We start from the raw sequence: 23,045 nt of genomic DNA, 5'->3' as shown, positions 1-23,045 counted from the left end.
ACCATTGTAACCACTTGCAATGAGACATTCCAATAGAAAACAAATAAGATACCGATTTTAGATTCTTTGTGCATGTAGCATTTCATATACAGTTTGCTTTTAGAGAAAAGAATACAAATGTATGACACCCTAAAGGTGTGTCTTTGAAACCCAAATGTGTCTCAGTGGGAAGTCCACTGTGAATCGTGGAGAGAGGCTTTTCCCGCGCACTCACTTTGCCCCCATGCAGTGTCCTTTGGGGAGGTGCTATCTTATTTAGGAAATTATCTTACAGCTCCGCCGCTTGATCATATCGGAGAACATAACAGTCCCGATGAGATCAACATACAGTAAGATGTTAGCTCTTGGTGGTGTCCAATCTCTGTAGTGTTCGTAGTGTTCAAGTTCAGTGTGTCAACCAAGGCCTGCGTGCTTTGTCACCACTTTGTAAGGGTCCAAATATGACCCCATCCATCCGTTTGGCCCAACGGCGGAATCCAAACGAGGATTTTAGCGCGTTCTGTCTTTTCCGGCGCTTGCAGATGACGTTTTGGCATTATGCAATTTTGTATTATTATCTGACTCCAAGATAATGTTAATATAAATCGGATTGAGAATTACTTTTAACAGTTACAGAATTTGGGTGGATGTTTGGTCATTCTTGTTTAGCCCTACTTGTTATTGCATCCGTTCATTCGGCTACTCATGTCGCTTTGGACTCACGCACCGGCCGTTTATTAATATTTAATAATCATGCGGGCCCACGATCACAACCGAATCAGGCTTGGTCGCTGCTAGAGGTTAGACCATATGTTCAGAAGGCCGCCCTTTACGCGTGCTCATCTCTGAACATACTTTATTTAGTCCCCATAGAGGTGCAACTTAATTATTACAATATTTATTTCTAACCAGAGGCTCACGACCACTATCATAAAACAAACTGACCGTCTTCTCCAATGATAGCTTTGTATAATCGTGTCATAATTTAATATGCAACTTAGATAGATTAATATTGAAATAACCAGAGGCTGAGGCTCATCTGATTTAGAGTGGTCAGACAACATTTACTTGTTACTCTAAACAGGAAATTAGCCTCCACGCATCTAATTTAACTTAAACTAACGCCAAGTGCTAGTCGGATCTCCAAAATCCTCCGCTGATGTACTACTATGCCATCTAGTCTGGGATTTTGGTCCGTAATACTAGCCTGATTTTCAGACATTGCGGTAACAAGGATACATCGTAATTTACTAATCATGTCAATAACTTTCGTAGCAACACAGAATAATCCAAACACAATTTATTAACCAGGTAGGTAAAACATAATTCAGAAGCCAATTTACATTCCAATTCGAATACGAAAATCAAACGAAAACCCATTGCATACCTGGTAATGAGATGAAGATCTGGTTACAGATTCCTCAAAGTAAAATAAAAATACATGATGCTGTGCCAGGACAGCATCATGGGGGTGCATTTCTCGATATTGAAAGTCCCGCCTAAATCTTCTACACATCTCCTTAAATAACCAGAGAACAAAGCATATAGGAATTTTGTACTGATTGGTTGTTGTAAAAACAAAGGGCTGTCCTTAATCTGTATACAGTGGGTGATTGGTTTATGCTTAGAAAGGGAGGTGTCTATCAACATTGAATGAAGTTTCACATATACTTTAACATTGAATTCTGTTGTTATAAGAGTGAGACCATTGTAACCACTTGCAATGAGACATTCCAATAGAAAACAAATAAGATACCGATTTTAGATTCTTTGTGCATGTAGCATTTCATATACAGTTTGCTTTTAGAGAAAAGAATACAAATGTATGACACCCTAAAGGTGTGTCTTTGAAACCCAAATGTGTCTCAGTGGGAAGTCCACTGTGAATCGTGGAGAGAGGCTTTTCCCGCGCACTCACTTTGCCCCCATGCAGTGTCCTTTGGGGAGGTGCTATCTTATTTAGGAAATTATCTTACACAACAAAACCCAACGCCGAGTTTTCATTGGCGAAGTGATCTTTATAAGCTATGATTACCAGCTGGACTGGACCGCCGCCTTGAACCTGACACCTGGACGGGGGCATCGTACCCACCGATTGCCCGCCTGCAGAACTAGAGCTTAAACGAGTTCATGTTCGCGTCTTTTTGGCATGAACTGAAAATGCTCAAATGTCAAAATAGCTTTTTAGCAAACAATTGGTCACTGCATGTCTTAAACTACTAAATATTTTAATGCATTCGTTCTTATGATGAGCCTAAACCGCTGTTGCGTCTGTCATTAAAGTTAAGAAAATAAGAAGAAGAGAAAATCATTCACTGAAAATCATTCAATCGCATTAACGTTACATTTGAAACGCACAAATCACACACTTTACCTCACCGCTGCACAAATGATGTGAAATCATCACCATCAAACACAAACACCATCGACTTCAACATAAAATAAAGTTGCCTCAACAATGTTTTAAAGGGGACATATTATGAAAATCTGACTTTTTCCATGTTTAAGTGCTATAATTGTGTCCCCAGTGCATCTATCAACCTAGAAAATGTTAAAAAGATCAACCCAATAACTTAGTTTTGGTAAACCATTTTCTGCAAGCATGTGAAAAATAGGTCATTGTAATTTGGCCCTTATTGTGATGTCAGAATAAGGTAATACCGCCCCCTTTATCTGCACTATCCAACCACAGCACAACCATTTAGTGCAAAGAGAAAGAGAGAGAGAGAAAATAATTCACAGCACAATTGAGGTTCAATTGCAACAAATCACCATCATTGTGATCAGTGGTTGCACTTCATCCGCTCATTTGCATTTTAAATGACACACCCAAAACGGCACACTTTTGCTCAGACCTATTTTAGACTTAGTTTTCATCTTTAAAAAAATCTCATAATATGTCCCCTTTAAGATAGATTTAAAGTCTTACTTTAAACTTACTCTAGTTTACTTACCGGAAACACCATCTATACGCCGTCTTCGTGGAAGTCGTTAAAAAAGACGTCACATTAGGTTGTTTGAATCGCAAAAAATAAACCAATTACTTTAAATAAATAGGCGCTTTATGTTTTTTTTTCTTAAGTTTTTATTTGAAAGTACATAACTCTGGCCCTGGGTGTCTCAGCTGCCTGCAGACAGTTTTGTTTGATTTCAGCAATTGTCAGCTTACAGAGGAAAAATGATTTTTTTCATTTTAAAAATATCATTTTAAAGAAAACCCTTTGAAGTTACATAAAAAGCTGCTGTTTGTGACAAATATTGTTATTTATGTTGTTTTTCATATGATGAAACACCAAATTCTCTTTTTATGTTGTAAACACTGTCTTTGATAACTCTGGTTCTGTGTGATCTAGCAGACTGCAGACAGTTCTGGTTGTTAGCAGCAGCAAACAGTAAACACCCAAAAAAGAATGATCTCTTTAGCATTTCGCATTCAAAAGTTATTCTCATTTTACTGAAGGATGTGAAAATACATTTTTCATATAAATATTAATTTTTTGTTTTGCACATATAATAAATAGCTAGGGATTAATTATGCAAACTACCAAAGAAAATGCTGTGAATGGACTCATTGTTTAGAGTAGGACCTAAAATAAAAAATGGTGTATCATTTGTGGCTATATTTGCTATCTGAGGCAGTCCACACTCAAGTTTCCCATATGTTTACAAAAGACCATTTTTTACCTTATTATTAATTCGATGATTGTTGGATATATATGTTGATATTAGAACAGCTTTCATTTGATATAAGACTTGCCCATGTTTGTCATTTTTGAAAAATATGAAATATGTAAATATTAAATGATATAAAAAAATATTGGGGGGGTGATAGTGTAAATTAAGTGTAAATAACTTTCTTACAGTAAAAGATATGTCAAAGTGATGCATATCTGCAGAAAGTAGAGACTCTAAGCTTTCAAACAGTATCTCATATGTTACTGGGGTCCATGACGGAGCATTAACCCTCTGGGGTCTAAGGGGTTTTTAGGGCCCTGGGGAAGTTTTGACATGCACTGACATTTGTGCTTTTTTCAGTTGCTTGAAAACATATTAATGGCAAAAGTCTCATAACACTGTGTTCATCACAAACTGGGCTACAATATCATATAATCAACATGTATGTACATGTTTGTATTTTTGAGAGAAAAATGTTTATGCATGGTTTTTGAAAAAGCAAAATTTATAAGTCACTGATATAACACCACAAAACTCATTCTAAACATGTTTTCCCAAGACTTTTCAAAATAGGATCTAGTGGTCTAGAGTTTTTTCTTCAAAATGATGTGAAAATCATATGGCCTACTCAATCACATAAAGCAATACATTGATTTACAATTTCTAAGACACTTTTGCTTGGGAAAGGCTGTATGCGTGGAGGCGGGAAAGCTCCTGAATAATCAGTGATTGACAGCTGAGAGACAAAAGAGTTGAATAATGAGCCACATAATAAAGCCTTGTGGGGATGTTCAACAGGAATGTAACCCTCAGTAAAACCATGATAAGGTTTACTTTTCAATATAATGTAAACACACACACACACACACACACACACACACACACACACACACACACACACACACACACACACACACACACACACACACACACACACACACACACACACATTTTATATATATATATATATATATATATATATAATGTGTGTATCTATATATATTGAAATATTTTCTATTAATATCACAAGTATAAGTTACCTTTTAAAAACCATAGTAGCCTAATCATGGTAAAGGTACTGTTTGGCCATCATAAAGTGAACACAGGGTTTATGTTTGGTTGGCCAGCGAGAGGTTTACTTTTGTGCAGTAAAAAGCTCAAAAGAACAACTGCCTATCGTTGTCTGGACTCCTATTTGTGTTTTTGTAATCATTATAGTAGAAACACAACCAGGGACACGCGTGATAAACTTATCAATGTTTGTTTACAGCCGCCGCCATTACCTCACGTGTTGATCATGAAAGCAGTGAATGTGTGCACATGCGAGTGATCCTGTGTTTAATAAACTTGCTGTGCGGAGATATGCGCTTAGACGCAACTAAATAAGGATTGTACCGTTTGCAATCGCGTATTTTATAAGAATACCAAAAAGCGCCTTGAGTTTCCTGACTCGCGTGTTTGTGTATGTGCGTTCCCGTCGCCTCAGCTGTTTGACGGAAGACAAAGAAAACACTCGCGTCTGGAGAAACTGACACACATCCGCAAGTAAATAAGGATTTATATGTCGGACATCGATCCCGTCACACTGACGAAGCACACACACTCGCGTCTGTCTGGAGATTTAGGCGCGAGTAAACAAGTATGTGATGTGTGCAATCGCATCTTTTATAATGATACCACAAAGCGCTTCAAATATGAGGTATTGTGTGTTTGTGTGTGCGTTTGGACGTCGATCGAGACACACTCGCGTCTGGAGATAACTTTAGTTACAGTCACGAGTAAACAAGTAGATGTCATGTTTCCAGCACTCGGATTAAAACTGAACACAGCAGTGAATGGCTGCAGAGACGGAATGTCCATTGACTGTGGGGTTGACTAATGAATATGGATGATCTCTGCTCTTCTCTTCAATGGAGCGGGGCGTGGCTCATTATAGATAATGAAGCAACAGAAGAAAGACGGTACATCTCTCTCTTCTAATACAGTTAACAACGAATTACAATATTTGTTTTCGATTTCACTTACATCTTCCAAAAGCAGACATTCCAAGCATTATGTAGACATTTATCTTTTGTTTATATGACAAATATTCGTTAAGTTACAGTTAATTTTTCTGACGTGTTTCTGAAAGGACTTCACTGAGGGAGAGAGAACAAAATGCGCATCATATTTATTTTCTTAATTTTGCGAAAAGCACAACATGCTGTTTTTATTGGGAGTGGACAGAAAAAAACTAGACAATTTAACGTTTTAAATGATGTATAAATCATATCTGCATGTCAAAAATCAGCAGAGTTATCTAAGTCTCTTTGGGGAGTGATCGAAAAATAAAGAGTTTGCGGCGCCCGCGCCGCAGCCGACCCCAGAGTGTTAAAGATTAAAATAATCTTTTATATTAAGTGAAAATACGAAATTTTGGACCCGGGACAGGGTCCTCAGGGTTGAAGAGGTTTTAAACATTAAGTGAACCAACATTTAGCACTTAAAAGTTTGTGGCGTTTAACATAAAGGCCTGCTTTACACTTGAAACCATTTAATAGAAAAACACTTGACCGATTGTATTATTTTTATCTTTTTTTATCTGCGTGTTACACACAAAAAAGATTAAAAAAATACAATCTGTCAAGTGTGTTTCTATTAAATGCACTGTTTATTTTTATAAAATTACCAACCTTACATGCTGCAACTCATGAGTGTTTTACAGTGTTTTTTCTCTTGTTAACGAAACTGTCATAAAACTGTGTAATTGGAAAAACTTGTTGCTTAATAAAGGAACTAGCAAATATTAAGTTGAGTTTACTTAATTAGTTTGTGTGGAACCTGTTGACAAACTAAAATTAATTAAACATAACTAGTAAAAATTAAAGTTATTTAACCAACTACCACAGAATTACACTATTAACTTTACATGTTCATAACAAATGTGGTGCATTAACACAAAGTTAACACAACCAGGGAAAAAACTAGCAAGCAAAAAGTCAAGGGTCAAGAGTCCAACTAAAACAAACACTAATCACAATAATGGTGACTTAAAATTAAACAAAACATCAACATCTAAGCCTAATAAGTGAATTGTGTTTTCTACAGCAATATATTTACTGAACATTCAGAAATAATGTTTTATAAAATAATAAAATGCAATGTTTCTCAATCATTTATATAATATTCAAACATGTCAATATAATAAACAGTTGTTGTTTTAAACATTGTGTGAACATTAAAACATGACATTGTCATAACATTTAAAAATGGTCAAATGTAACATTCCTCTAACGTTGAGACAACACAAAAACGTTCTTAGAACGTCAAGAAAACTGGACACTTTTTCTGTTGGCAGAACGTTTTTGGGAACCTTAGGAACTTTCAGGGAACGTTCTTAGAACTTTTTTTCTGTTAGCTGGGTTAGCAGGGAAAAATGTTTTTATATACCAGTGCTACGGCATGGAATAAGTTGTTGATATCCATAAAGAACATAAAAGAGTTGAAGAGTTTTAAAAGGGTATTGAAAAAGTGGTTGATGGATGATACTAGTTAGGTTGTTGGTATGTGTGGAATGTAAAACATATGTGTAATGTTTAAAAAAAAATTGTATGACTAGAAATGGGACAAGAGAGAGGCTTGTTGTGTCTGTAAGCTTTGCTTAAAACTCTGCATGTTGCCTTTATGCTTTTATTAACAGCGAGGACCGCAATAGAAACAAGCCTTGGGCTTTATTGTGTTTTTATCCTCGGCAGTTAAAAAAAAAAGTCTATTGGATACGTGTTATTTTGTATCGTTTTATGAAATCCTGTCAAAATAAATTTAAATTCAATTAATGATTTTAATCACTGTTCAGTGTCAGTGCTTTACATATCGTAATGTAATGCACCAATAATCATTTTTTATTACTTGCACAGTTATAATGTAGATTTGCACTACTGGTCCGTTCAATATACTACTGGACTGTCTATTTCATACTCCCTGTTCATTTGCACTGCTGGACTGAATATTAGAATAACTATTCACTGCACAATAACTTATACCATTGCACTCTTAACTGACTAATTACAATCCAAATTCATTCATGCACTACTTAAAGTTCTACTAACTCAAAAAAATGTAGGCAACTGATTGCCGCTATTTTTCCAAGTTTGCCAACAACTTCAATTCAAATCAAAAAAATGTATTTATCTAAACTTAGATAAAGTCTTATATAAAATAAATTATATACTATATGTAACTTAAATTGTAGTAGTAGTTTTACCTAAAATATTTTGTGGCAACTGATTGCCTTGTTTTTCTTAAGTTTCCTGTACTCAAATATCTACATTTTACAACTTAACAGAACACTGTAAAACCTGACAAGTCCAGAGTACTCAAAATATTCAAGTAAACTAACTACCATTTAATTTTGTTCACAAATCACAGAAACATATCAAGTGACTCATGAAAATTTGATACCAGTGGAAGTGTGTTGAGACTGAGCTCAGTGCTGACTTTCAAACAGGTATTTTTTATATGATAAAGCAACACATTATTGACCTAAACCCTAAGCACAGGCACTACACTTCTGAACAATGGTAAGCACAAAACTAAAAAAATAGCAAAATTTTCTAAATATCCAACATAAATAAATGTTTAACACTGCTGAGTCTTTTTGTTTACTAAAAACCACATAAAATATCACTTCATTTCAAAAAATGCTTTCGTTTTGCGGTCTCATGCAAAGCATGCTGGGAACTGAACCTCCTCAACCAATGAAGTAAATTTGCAGTGACAGACTCTTTCTTAGCTTACCTGGCAAATTGAACTCATCACAACCACCAAAAGTTTGTAATTATTTGCATACAAGTAGTTTTACCTAAAATATTTTGTGGCAACTGATTGCCTTGTTTTTCTTAAGTTTCCTGTACTCAAATATCTACATTTTACAACTTAACAGAACACTGTAAAACCTGACAAGTCCAGAGTACTCAAAATATTCAAGTAAACTAACTACCATTTAATTTTGTTCACAAATCACAGAAACATATCAAGTGACTCATGAAAATTTGATACCAGTGAAAGTGTGTTGAGACTGAGCTCAGTGCTGACTTTCAAATAGGTATTTTTTATATGATAAAGCAACACATTATTGACCTAAACCCTAAGCACAGGCACTACACTTCTGAACAATGGTAAGCACAAAACTAAAAAAAATAGCAAAATTTTCTAAATATCCAACATAAATAAATGTTTAACACTGCTGAGTCTTTTTGTTTACTAAAAACCACATAAAATATCACTTCATTTCAAAAAATGCTTTCGTTTTGCGGTCTCATGCAAAGCATGCTGGGAACTGAACCTCCTCAACCAATGGTGTTGATTTAACTTTAAAATGAAGTAAATTTGCAGTGACAGACTCTTTCTTAGCTTACCTGGCAAATTGAACTCATCACAACCACCAAAAGTTTGTAATTATTTGCATACAAGAGCAAATTCATCCGTTTAAAACACGTCTGAGTGCCCTTTCAATGATGACGTCACTTTTTGGTAAAAAACGCCACTAGAGGGCTTTTGACTTAAAATATTTAATTATAGTTGAATCTGCTTTTCAAGTTCCTTAAACTCTTTACCTTTGGTGTAGTTGTAAAAACTCAAAAAAAAAAAATATTTACTGTTAACTTAAATCTATGATAGATGTTGAATGAACTAAAAAATAATAGTTAGCTAAACTTTTTGGCACATTTTGAGTACAAGGTACTTTCTATTATAAGTTAGTTTTACTGTTTGGTTTTACAGTGTACTGTTCTGTATAGTTTAATTTATTATGTACATATCCATTTGTACATTTCTGTATATTATGTTCATAGTACCACCCACAGTAAATTTTTACATCGTATTACATAATCCTGCACCTATGGAAATACTGATATCCTGCACTTTTTATTCTGCTTTTGCACTTCTGGTTAGACCTAAACTGCATTTCGTTGCCTTGTACTTGTGTAATGATAATAAAGTTGAATCTAATCTAATGATATAGCCCACACAGCTATGTATTGTAATGTTCTACTATATATCACGTTATCTTCAAAATTCAGTCGATGTTGTGAGGAACTTCGACACCTTCATAAACCTCCACAGCCTCGATGCATCTTCTTTGTGTGTTTACCTGTTCCACGTGCTGTGCAGTCGTGTTTTTCTGGAACTTCAGCAGCGCCAGGCACGTGAACAAAAGCACCAATCTCATTGGTCGGCAAACTTTTAACGTGCCGCGTCAAACCCAAAAAAAACCCAGGCATTTTTCTGAAAATGACGCTTTTGCACCTCGCGCTTTACGCGTGGGTGTGCGCACTCACATTGGCGCTCGTTCTTGAGTCACGAGATTTTAAACGTCGACGATAAACGCCCACGAAAAACTCCCGGTGTGTAAAGACCTTTAGTGTGACGCGATGTCCAAACGCACACACAAACACACCATGCCTCATATTTAACGCACTTTGTGGTATCATTATAAAAGATGCAATTGCAAACATCACATCTACTTGTTTACTCTCGACTGTAAATAAAGTTATCTCCAGACAAACGCGAGTGTGTGTGATCGTTAGTGTGACGCGATGTCCAAACGCACACATAAACACACGATGCCTCATATTTGACGCACTTTGTGGTATTCTTATAAAAGATGCGATTGCAAACATCACATCTACTTGTTTACTCTCGACTGTAAATAAAAGTTATCTCCAGATGTTAATGTTTTCATTGTGCTTCCGTCAGACACGATTGACGGCCAAACGCACACACAAACACACAATGCCTCATATTTGACGCACTTTGTATTAAGACGCATCTAAACACATCTAAAACCCTGTTTATTCGCGTATATCTCTGCACAGTAAGTTTATTTAACGTATGATCACACATGGGAAGGAATTTCTTTTGTGTTGCTTTCACAAACAAACACGTAACAATAATGGCGTCGTCTTACTGCCTAAAGGCTCATTATGCAGCTCATTATGCAAGTGCTTTGTTCTTCAGCTGTCAATCACAGATTATTCAAGAGCTTCCAGCCTCCTTGCATATTGCCTTCCTAACCAAAAAGTGTCTTTGAAATTGTAAATCAATATATTGTTTTATGTGAATGAGTAAGCAGAATGTTTTTCACATCATTTTAAAGAAAAAACTCGAGACTACTAGATCCTGTTATGAAAAGTCTTGGGAAAACATGTTTAGTATGGGTTTTGTGGACTTATATCAGTCACTTAAAAATTTTGCTTTTCAAAAACTATGCATAAACTTTTTTCTCTCAAAAATACAAACATGTACATACATGTTAATCATATAATATAATAGCACAGTTTGTGCTGAATGCAGTGCTATAAGACTTTTGCTATTATTATGTTTTTAGGCAACTGAAAAAAGCACAAATGTCAGTGCATGTCAAAACTTCTCCAGGGCCCTAAAAACCCCTTAGACCCCAGAGGGTTAAAACTATACTCCAACATTACTTAAATATACTTATTAAAATGAACTTGAAGTATACTTCTTTTTCGTAAGGGTAACAGTAAAATCTCAATTTAGCTTGCACTGAAGTTATAACAACATAGTTTGTTAACATTAACGTCAGCAAAGTCGAGGCGCATTATTGTGCATTACGATTAGCAGCAGCACATGCACATTTCCCATGATTAAACATGGACTTACCTGTACATGATGCACGGGGATCATCTCACAGTTTTTTTTTCTTTCTTTTGAAAAATGATGTTGTGAGGGTTTTGTTTGTGTTTTGTTTGGTTCTCTGTTTAGGTATTTTATTTTGACATGTTCTGTTTCAGGTCTTGTATTTTGAATTCTTGTCTTGTCACATTTCGAGGCTTGTATCGTTTCCGTGAAAATCACGTGACAATGACAAACGAGGCCTCGTTTTCTGTTGAATACGTCATTGCTTCATTCTGAGTATCTACCTGGCTCGAAACTCGCGCCTCTTGCAGGGTTTTGCAGTACGTTTGCATTGAAGTTGAAGTGTTGGTTGTAGTAGCGAGTAGTGCGAGGTTGTAGTGAGTTTGTAGTATAGTTATCATTATATATCATAGCCTGTATTATATATTATATTACACTTAGTTTAGTAGATTATTAGAGAAAATTATACATAGCCTAGTTCAGTAAATCATTACAGTAAATTAACGTTCTAATACGTAATTATATTATTATGTTTATATATATATATACACATATATATATATATATATATATATATATATATATATATATATATATATATATATATATATATATATATATATATATATATATATATATATATATATATATATATATATATATATATATATTATTGCTGTTATTATTATTATTATTATTATAAGACTTGACTGTATTAGGAATAGCCTAGAAGGACTGAGGATCCATTTGGGATATTGGAACAAACAGAAGCTCCAATTTATATAAGCTGGCACTGACCTTCTTATGTTGTCCAGCCTCATTGGTGCCCTGTGAAAGGGTGTTTTCTAAAAACAGACACCGCCTCAATCCAAATACTGTTAAAAAACTTTTGTTTCTAAATAAAAACCAGTAAACACTTTTCCGTGATGCAGTTTGCTTTTCCACATTTCCAGTCCCATAAGTACTGCACTATTGCACCCCCAGTTCAATAAGCACTACATTATTGCACTCCCAGTCCCATAAGCACTCTACTATTGCGTTCCCAGTCAGCACTGCAGTGCACTCACAATAATTTCTTTACACTCATTTGGTGCATTCACTGTTATCACTAACCCAAAGAACTACTGAATAGTTGAACACAAAGTTGTGTATGTGTGAGTTTTGTGTACATAGGTTAACACAAGCAGAGTAAAATAATTTATTTAATATACTTTATTCAAAAGCCCACACCATGACACAATTTGATTGCTCAAAATGAATAGATTTGTGTGCGATTCATTGGTTTGCACAGCAGGTGTCACTAGAGAGCACATTGTTTCATGAGGCTTCGGGTAAATGAACCTTTTGGCGAACCAATGGGCTGGAAAGCCTCAGTGGTTCAGAAAGCCTCGTTTGGCCATCACTAGTTTTTGCTGTTCATGTTATGATCATTGCCTGTATTTGGATTACGCCTTTGGATTACCCTGTTGGATATGTTTGCCTGCCCTTTTGGGATTGTACAATAAACCTCCTTGCATTTGGATTCATCTCGCTCACCTACGTTACAGATGTATACAAGTGTGTTTAGTGTTTTGCAAATAGTGTGAAGCTGACAATGTGCTTATTGTGCAAATCTTGTATTTTGCTCCTTGAGTGTAAGGTTTTGCTAATTTGTGGAAAAGTAACATTTTAGTGTGTAAGCAATCATAAAAAAATGGTAAGTTCAGTGAATACTTTACTACTGCAAGTAATAGTAAGTGTTCAATATTACTGTAAGCAGCACTTGTATTTTGTAAAAAGTCAGCAATCAAACTGCAAATTTTGCCAATTGCATCGTCTCTGGTGTCCTGTTCTTCATACGCTTCATCTGCAATCCACATAAGTGGTAAAAATACCGTAAGATGAAATGTGTGTAGGGGAGACCGGGGCTGGTTGTCTCACGGGTTGGTTGTCACACTGCTTATTCCAGACATACTACATGGGTCTGTGGTACAGTTTTGATATCAGTTTGTTAGCCAGTTTGCTAAGCAGACACAAAACATTGAAGTAAGGAGAATTTTTTTATTTTTATGGGTCAGAATAAATTTTCATGTTGGTGTTGTTTTTGTGTTAAGATCTTGTAGGATATTAGTCATTCAAAAACAAAACACTCATTAAAAAGCCAAAAGTAGTAGCTTTATTTTGAGTCATCTTTTAGCTATCAAGTTAAAGCCGTGTGGCAGCTAGCTTAGCATGTTTGTCAAGAAGTCGGTTGGGGATGTTGTCTCATAGCTTGCGGGGTTGGTTGTCACATGTGAGTATTGGACATGTAGACCTTTTAAGACTGTTTTTCTGTTTGTTTGTTTTTGTTTGCTGTTAAAATAAAATAAATAAAGCATTAAATAAAGAGGTTTTAACACTTAAAATTATTTCAGTTTTTTTCTCAATACAGTAGACAATTCAAGTAACTGATCACCCACTTTAATCCATTTGTTTAAACATAATGGGCATTGATGACAACTATCATAGGGGTGGTATTCATATTAAAACTTATTTGCAGTTCCTATCTTAAAAAAACTAAAAAGTTACACATTATCTTTTCGAATCCCAATTTATCACAACAAACCCCATACCCCGTGACAACCCGTGACATTGTGTCAGAGTGTCTTTGATGGTTAATTACTTCCTGTAACAATACATTCGAAAAGTAAAAAGTATACACATTTAAAGCCAAGACCCCAAGTTTTCATTTCATGTAGGAATTACTGCTGAAAGATTTTTTGAAGATGAGCAATTCATGCATGAGTAAAAATTGTGACAACCAACCCCAGTCTCCCCTACAATTTTTGAGATGTTGTGTTTACTGGATGCTAACTGTGTTGTTGTAGTTGTGTTCAACTTTTTCCTGCCTGTGTTTAGCATTTATAAAACAAGTGCATTGCAAAATGTGTGTTTTAGTGAGAAGTTTGTGTTTGGTTTGCAAAAAGAGTGCATGCTTTAACAAATGGGTTTAAGTCACTATGAATTTGGGGTTAAGTGTTTTAGCAATTTACATTTATCTGACATTTTTATCCAAAGCGACTTACAATTGCTATATATGTCAGAGGTCACACACCTCTGGATAAACTAGGGGTTAAGTGTCTTGTTCAGGGACACAATGTGTGTCACAGTGGATTCGAACACAGCTCTCTCACACCAATGGCAAGTGTCATATCCACTGCGCAATCACCACCCCTGCAAATCAGAAAATAATCTGATATCAAACCTTCTCTATGTGTACTAAAATCCAATTAAAGATACCTATGAAGTTTGAAAAGTGTTTGAAAAATGATGCTCTGAAGCAGCGTGGACTGATGGGATTTGTTGTCTTTAACTCAAACACTGATGGCTATCAATCAGACGGGAACGAGAAATCATGTTACACATGAGGTAAAGTAATCAAGTTTTATAAATGTTGTGTTGATGACATTGTTTTTTTTTCATCATGTAAGGTTTCAGGTAATGTTCAAAACGCAATTGTTAGTCATAGATGTTACTGTATTAGTCCAATATGATGGTTTGTTAACACAGCACAGAATTAAGTGTTTAAATGAACAAACTAACCATAAAAAAGCAAGTGGCCCGATAGACGCGATTACTTCCGCATTTGTCCACGACACTGTTGTCATGTGGTTTTTACGTCATGAGGCCGTAACAAAGGGTAACGTAGATATTAACGTCATTTGCAGGCGACTGCACTGCCCCGTGTCACTGTTTAGGGCAGCAATTTTCTCATAATTTACAAGTAGTTGAAAACATTATAGATATTGTTAGTAATCAGCTGGACAAAATATATAACACCGGACTAATGGTTTTTGGATATTTTACCTGCAAATATTTTACAAATTGTACCTTTAAATGAGTGGAAAGAAAGATGTTGTACGATAACATTGTCACATATTTGCATAATATTTGCTGTTTACATATTCATGTTGTTCAATTTTCTATTCTTTGCATTTTAGTTTCCACCTTTTTCTATTTATTTTAGTATAATTTAGTGATGTTTTAGTTATTCTTGTTTATCTTGTTATCTTGTTAATAAATTCCATTTCATTACCACTGGGTCTTCCTTGTGTTGATAATACAGTTAAAGGGTTTTACAAGTTGGTCCGAATCTCACAAAATCCTTCAGCTAAATTAGATATGTATAATAGTATGATGTTAAAAAAATGTGTTTATTATTTTGTTTTGATTATCTTGATATGCATTTTTATACTTTATTATGTGTTTTCCTTCTTTGTTTTTTTCTCTTTTAATAATTCGAAATAAAGTCAGTTCAATCAAGAAGGCACAAGGTCACAAAGTGCTTGTTTGGGCTCAGCAATACTTTCTATCCGAGCAGTATATCTGCCAGGTCAGATAATCAAAAGATAGCAGCCTGGCGCAAGATTGACCAGTTGTTTGTTTGTTTGATGCACAGAGGGGTTATGTGCTTTCTAAACAGAGGTTGTTATTCAGTTCTTGACCAAGAACTGAATAATAAAGTTGTCACCCCCGTGACTGATTACATGTCTTGTTCCTCAAGACACGTAATCAGTCACGGGGTGACAACTTTGTTATTCAGTTTTTAGTCAAGAGCGAGCAGAGGTGCTTTCAGCACTGCCTCTGGGGGTCTTCCACTTTTTCTTTGTTTCTTTTTTTCTCAGTAAATATAAAAAGTAAAGGTTAGACATGCAAATCTCTGAAGTGTAGTATTTATTGACACTCCTCAATAATGTATAGTGGCTTTACTGTTATAATTGGTAGATATGCATTAAGTGGCCTTGTGCTATAAGAGGAGGCTGCAAGGTTTACTGAGACAAAACTTTTTTAACTCAATATATAAATTATTATCAGTCTTTAAAATATCAGTCACTCGCCTTGCACACAGAAAAAAAATGATCATAAAAATATCCAAATAAAGCATATAATTAAAAGCAATGACAATGTATAGGGATAAACATCTATCTATTTTCTCTGTTAAAGCAAACATGCATTTTTAGATAACCTCAGAAAACAGGTATTACTGTAAACAATGTAAAAGTATATTATGAGTAAATCTTAATCAGCCATGTAGGAACTGTCCATTATACCACCATATGGCTTGAAGAAATATACTTGGCATACTAATAAGTAAGGCTTGACATGCCTTTCAGAGAAAGATTTTGTAACATGCACTTAAGGGTTACATCCATACCAGATTGTGCTTGTTGTAACAACAACCAAAAAGTGTCTGTTTACTGCCTAAGAACCTGTCAGAGGAACAGATATCCAAAATATGCAGTTGAAAAATTAAGTTAATGTAATATGTACAGTGGTGTGAAAGTGTTGGCCACCTTCCAGATTTCTTATGTTTTTGCATATTTGTCACACTTTAATATTTTTGATCACCAAACAAATTTAAAAATAAGAGATAACACAAGTGAAAACAACATGCTGTTTTTATTGAAGGTTTTTATTAATAGGGGAAAACCAAATCGAAAATTTCATATCCCTGTATGAAAAAGTGTTTGCCCCCTAAACCTAATAACTGGTTGGGCCACCCTTAGCAGCAACAACTGCAATCAAGCATTTGCGATAACTTGCAATGAGTCTGTTACAGCACTGTGGAGGAGTATTGGCCCAGAATTTTTGTAATTCAGCCACATTGGAGGGTTTTTGTGCATGAAGTGACTTCTTAAGGTCATTCCACAGCATCTCGATAGGACTGAGGTCAGCACTTTGACACGGCTACTCCAAAGTCTTCATTTTGTTTTTCTTCAGCCATTCAAATGTGGACTTTCTGGTGTGTTTTGGATCATTGTCCTGCTGCAGAACCGAAGCTCGCTTCAGCTCAGTCCACAGAGTATTTTCCCAAAAGTCTTCCGTACAAAATTAGCCATGGTTTTACTACAGTTAAAGCTCCACTGTGTAAAATCTACTCCCATCTAGCGGTGAAATTCTATATGACAACCAACTGAATATTACTTTCTAGCCCCCCCCCCCCCCATTCGGAAGGGTTTTTACACTCGTACGGTGGCCGTGTCATGCCAAGGTTAACATGGCTTCCAGTAGCTACAAAGCAAAAGCAATGAAAAAAAATGAACAATTTGCAATGTCCTTTGCCTGTTATCGATCAAAGCACACAGATTTATGTTAAACATGGAAAAAGTCTGATTTTCATGATATGTCCGCTTAAAATGACATACATCCATAAACGTAGCTTAGACACTCTTTTTTCATCTACGCAAGGAAAAATATCTCAGGGGCTGTAACACTTGGTATTAAGATGTGTTTTCATCGATCGGATCACAAGTGGACGAGAGAGACACATCACGTTTACACTTGGAGTTTAAATCCGTCTCTTTTTGTCCATTTTCGACCGCTTCTCTCCAGATTACTGAGGAGATGGTCTGTGGACGAGTCCCTCTCCTGTCATTTAATCATGAGCGGGAGTAATAACGGGTTTAAATGTACGCAAACTAATATAATGTCAGAGTCCAATGCTTATGTTTTAAGTAAACATGTTACATGTCTGTGTATATGTAAGAGCTTTCTCTGATATTGGTGAAATAAGATCGCTCAACTTTCACATGCTTGTAAAATGAAACGAAAGACGCGCAGATCAGTTTTATCAATGAAAGGCTAAAAATAGGGCTGTCACCGTGTGTTTGTGCTAGATGTCAGAAAAGATGAAAAACATTTATATCAGTACCTCAGATTACATAAATGGGTGGAGAGACGGCGTGTGGCTGTTCGAACACATTAAACCACATGCGTGTTTACACTAACAAGTGTTATGCATAATCATGCTATAGTTAGCCAAGGAACTATTAAACTTCAAGTTTACAACACTAGCTAAGTTTCCATCCACTTGTTAATCGAATTATCTGAAGTTCGGTAAAAAAAACGTATGCGAAAAAAGCGAGTGAAAGTGTGTTTCCATCCAACGGCTTTAAAGCAAATAAAACCTGTACGTAATGACGTCACATGCTGGTTTGCGATCAAATTGGTATACCAAATTGATTCGAGACATTTGAAGGTGTTTCCATTCATTTTCGCACTGAATCGCACAATATTCAAGCAAACATTTGCGAACAAAGTTTTGCTAGACAAAATGGATTGCGCCATACCACAAGTTGTAAGTGCTTATATGCCAGCTGAGCTGATAGCGACATATCAAGCTATAATAATAAGAAAATGATTGCTATGATGATGCAGATGTATGTAAATGCCCGATGACAACAGAGGCATTAACATGAAATGATAGTCCGGATCAATGCTTAACGTAAATGAGAACGAAAAAATATCTTTCCTGAACTGTTAATATTGGAAGCCAATGAAACTACGAGGGTTCTTTGGCCGAGGATCCATCTCATCAAGGTCAAATTTGCTTTCATTTTCCCTCCGGCACCGTTGCGAGATAACTCTCTTTTTTGAAACACGTATCGCTGTTTGAGCGCCTTACATTTACTCCGGAGGACGTCCCACGTCTTGTCATAACCATTGTTGGACATTTCCTTCGCAAGTTCCTAATAAATTATGGCATTTCTTAGATTTTTGCTATCTAAAATAGAATCGGGCCTTAAAAGCTAGGCCTGAAATGACCGGAGCCCGACAGAATGCAGCCCGAACCCGAAAGAACATTAAGATTGACAACTTTTTAAAAGCCCGAACCCGTTTACAGCCAGACATTATTTAAATGTGCGCACGCAAACAGCTTTTATCAAGAATGAGTAATTTACACATGTTTTAACATTATTTATTAATGACTAACTGGGCTACACGTGACTTGAAAGTTGAAACAAGGAAAAAAAATAAGTCATCTGTATTCTGTAACATCATAACATCTCATTCTAAATAGGCATATGCAGTACATTATAAATAGGCCAACATGCCAATAAAAACAATTATTTCTTAAAGAATTAAATTAAGATAATAAATTCTGAATAAGATGGTTATTTGGGAATAACGAAAATTAAGGTTCCGTGGGATTTGCTTCGGCACTTTCTTTACATTAATGCCAACATTAGTCTATATCCTCTGTCTAAATTATGTATTTAGTTATACATTAAAAAAACTTTACTCACCAAGATTAGACTACATTTTTGTTGAGGAAATTATTATATCCACTGTAAATGGTTTCAGCGTGGTCCTGCGCTTACTGATAGGGCATCCAGCAGCATTGAACTTGACCGCTCATTTACCGTGCAAAGGCGGAACACGAGCCCGTGTAAAATGTTAGAAATGAAGCCCGAATCCGACCGAACCCATCGGGTTCGGGCAAAGATCTTCAGCTCTAAAATAGCCGTTATTTTCTCTGGTAAATTAAATTTAAAATGAATCTCGTCTCGTCGTTTGCCCACTTACATCTGACTTTGTTGACACACGCCATGTGTGCCACCAGAGCAGACCTAAAACTTTTTCTTCTTTGTTTTGTGTGTGGGTTGCAACCATAAAATGACCTAAACCTTAATCGCAAATCATTATTTATTCGGCAAATAACGTTTCCATCAGCATTTATCGCATAAGCCATATATCGATCAAGATAAAATCCGATGAGATCGAACGTATTTCTTTTGAGTCGATATTCATGAAATTCAATCGAATTTTACTGTTTCCATAAGGCATTTTTCATTCGATATCACTTAATTCGGATAAAAACATGTGGATGGAAACATGGCTATAGACTGTATAGATGTAAACGAATATGCTGAATTACCTGTGGAGAAGATATAAAGTGCAACTGCTGTGTCCCTTGAGCCCCATCTTGGAAAACTAACATTACTCCAATATTGACTTTGGTCTTGTTGTTTTTCCTGTCGTGTTGTGGTTTTAAATCCCCTTTTCGCTTTCTTGGCGACGTGTTTTAATGTCCTCGAAAAAAGTCTTCAACAGGCTTTTAAATCTGCCTCAAATCAAAGCATTAGATCGCGGGATCATAACGTTTGCAGCTGTTGCAGCCGAAGGATTCAGTCTGCACAGGTTGCATATGTGGGCTGCATACGTCATCAAACCTGGTTTATTTAAATTAACTGAGCATTACATTCACAAGTCATAAGCATATTACATAAATTTACAATTAACTAAGAATAATTGTCAGCTTTATAATTGTATATATTTTGAAATAAGACTTTCTTGATGACGTATACCGCCTACACATGCAACCTCGGGAGGCTTCAGCTAGCGGCCAGCGTGAGTGTAGTCTGAAAGCGCGAAAGGCGGAGCTTGAATTTTAGGAATGTCCCTCGTCGGCGAATGTATTTCAAAGATGGAGGCACAACATGGATGTGCCAGTCGAGCGACCCGACCGTATGTATTTTAAATAGCAGATTCTACACTTACGAGAATACTTTGATTAGTGGATGGGAAGTAATTACACATGAATGAGCACATACTTTTGAAAGAAAACATGGGTTTTTGCTAGGAATTAACTCAAAAAAGAACACAGTGGAGCTTTTAAACCAAAAAACATGGTTACTCTAGTAAAACCATGGTTACCACAAAATAACCATGGTTTTGACAACTGTGGTTTTCAAAAACCATAGTTAAACCATGGTTACTGTAGTAACAAAAAAAAAATCATTACTACACTTGTACCACAAATAAACCATGGTTAATATTCGTAAGTGGATAATTAAGATGTTTTTTGGCCAAACTGTAACTTTATGTTCTTTTTGCTCAGCAGCGGTTTTCATCTTGGAACTCTGCCATGCAGGCCACTTTTGCCCAGTCTCTTTCTTATGGTGGACTCGAGAACTCTGACTCAAATGTAACTGAAGCAAGTGATGTTTGCAGTTCTTTGAATGTTGTTGTGGGGTCTTTTGTAACCTTTTGGATGAGTCATTGCTGCGGTCTTAGGGTAATTTTGATTGTCTGGCCACTTCTGGGAAGGTTCTCCACTGTTCCATGTTTTCGCATTTGTAGATAATAGCTCTCATTGTGGTTCGCTAAAGTCCCGAAGCTTAGACATGGCTTTATAACCTTCTCCAGACTGATAGATCTCAATTACTTTCTTTCTCATTTTTTTTTCTGAATATCTTTGGATCTCAACATGATGAGGATCTTTTAATCTACTTCTCTTTGTCAGGTAGGTCCTTTTTTAAAATGATTTCTTTATTGTGAAAAGGCAGTAATCAGGCCTGGGTGTTGCTAGAGAAATTGAACTCACGTGTGATAAACCACAGTTATGTTTTAACAGGGGCAAGCACCTTTTCACACAGGGCCATGTAGTTTTAGATTTTGTTTTCCCTTAATAATAAAAACAGCATGTGGTGTTCACTTGTGTTATCTTTGACTAATATTCAAATTAGTTTGATGATCTGAAACATTAAAGTGTGACAAATATGCAATAACATAAGACATCGGGGGGAACCATTTTCACACCATTTTTTAATCTATCTATATACACTTATATTTTAAAATATAAGAGGGCCCTTTATAAAAGCAGCTGTCAGAGGCAACCTGATCTCATCTGAAAAACGTGACTCTGTACTAAAGCATACCTTGTGTACACAATTAATTCAATGCTGTTTACAGATTAACACTAGCGGTATATAATATTGCTTACTGTGCTCAACAGATATAAGCACTTGCTATATCACAGGACTCAAAAAATGCCATTAGTGTGTAAAAAGGAGCAACAATGGCATGGTTGTAAATATTGTTTTTTATCTGACATTTGCTTTTTCTGGCACAGTCATTTAGGTTTCTTGTAGATTGGGGTATACTTTGTTCACGTAAAACTCAACAGAACATTAAATTTGAAATTAGAAATTAGCAAAAACATATTATCATTTTACAAAAATATTTTAAAAGTCACGTTTTTCATGAGATTACACTGAAAAGAAATATTAATTCTTCTTAGAAATATTTTAAGTGAAACGATCTGAGTTCATCTTTCGGAGTTTAGGAGGCAAGTGTCCATCCATACGACCCCCTCCAGCCAGTCTCTGCAGTTTTGGTGGGAGGTCCGCAATCGACTTGCTAATGGCCTCTGTTGCAATCTTAGTTTTCTGAGAAACCTGCTTCTCCTCTGAGATTCCAGGCACTGAACTAATGCGCTGAAGCTTCATGGGAAGTTCACCAAGGCTATATGTCATCTCTGATGTGGTAGAGCTCATTCTTAGGAGCTTTCTGGGCAGCCCATCTCTGCCTGTCATCTTCTGCAATTTGGATGGCAGTTTGTTGGTGCTCTCTGAATCTTCAAGTAGCTCTAAGCCGTCCAGGGAGCTGTTCTTCTCCCGACTGTTGCTCATAGATGGAGCCATGAGGGGAGAAGACATTAGTAGTGCCTCATCCTGCTCCTTTGCACTGTATGGAGGAGTGGGAACTTCAAAAGTGGCGTGAAACTGGGAATAATCCACTTTAAAGAAGCCTTCTTCCAGGGATATGACCGGGAAGAAACGGTGGCCCCATAGCACCTCATCCTCTGTGTAAGACGTCCGTGCTTGACAAGTCATGCCTGTCAGAGAAGGTACAGAAAAGAACAGGCAGTGGAATTAAAGTTTTGTTAATGTTTCATCAATCATACTGTGGTGATGTGATCAACCAGTTTGATTATTTATGTGGAAATGGTATGTTCCACAGGTTTAAAAGGGGATGAGATCGACATGCAACCAAGCGCACGTCACCAAGCACATCACCTGGGGTTTCGGAAGTGACGTAACTTCCTGTGCATGGGCGTAGATTTAGGGTGGGACGCTAGGGACATGTCCCTAGCAATATTCAGGCAAGACTGAATTGTCCCTAGCAATAATTTCGACCAAACAATTAATCTGTATTTATATATAACCACT

General features: G+C 36.1%; 1 protein-coding gene across 1 annotated transcript in view; it reads right to left on the bottom strand.

Moving 5' to 3' along the window:
- Positions 1-17,239: 17,239 nt before the first annotated feature.
- kcnj3a (potassium inwardly rectifying channel subfamily J member 3a) overlaps positions 17,240-23,045 on the bottom strand; it is a 118,017-nt gene continuing 112,211 nt past the window's right edge. The window contains exon 4 of the mRNA XM_065273124.1: positions 17,240-22,711. Within this exon, the coding sequence (XP_065129196.1) occupies positions 22,122-22,711 (590 nt within the window). The 3' untranslated portion in view covers positions 17,240-22,121. The remainder of the gene's footprint in view (positions 22,712-23,045) is intronic.

The sequence above is a fragment of the Paramisgurnus dabryanus genome, chromosome 15 (genome assembly GCF_030506205.2).
Source record: "Paramisgurnus dabryanus chromosome 15, PD_genome_1.1, whole genome shotgun sequence".
Lineage (NCBI taxonomy): Eukaryota > Metazoa > Chordata > Actinopteri > Cypriniformes > Cobitidae > Paramisgurnus > Paramisgurnus dabryanus.
Note: the sequence above shows the minus strand (reverse complement) of the source record. Positions and strands in the feature narration are given on the sequence as shown.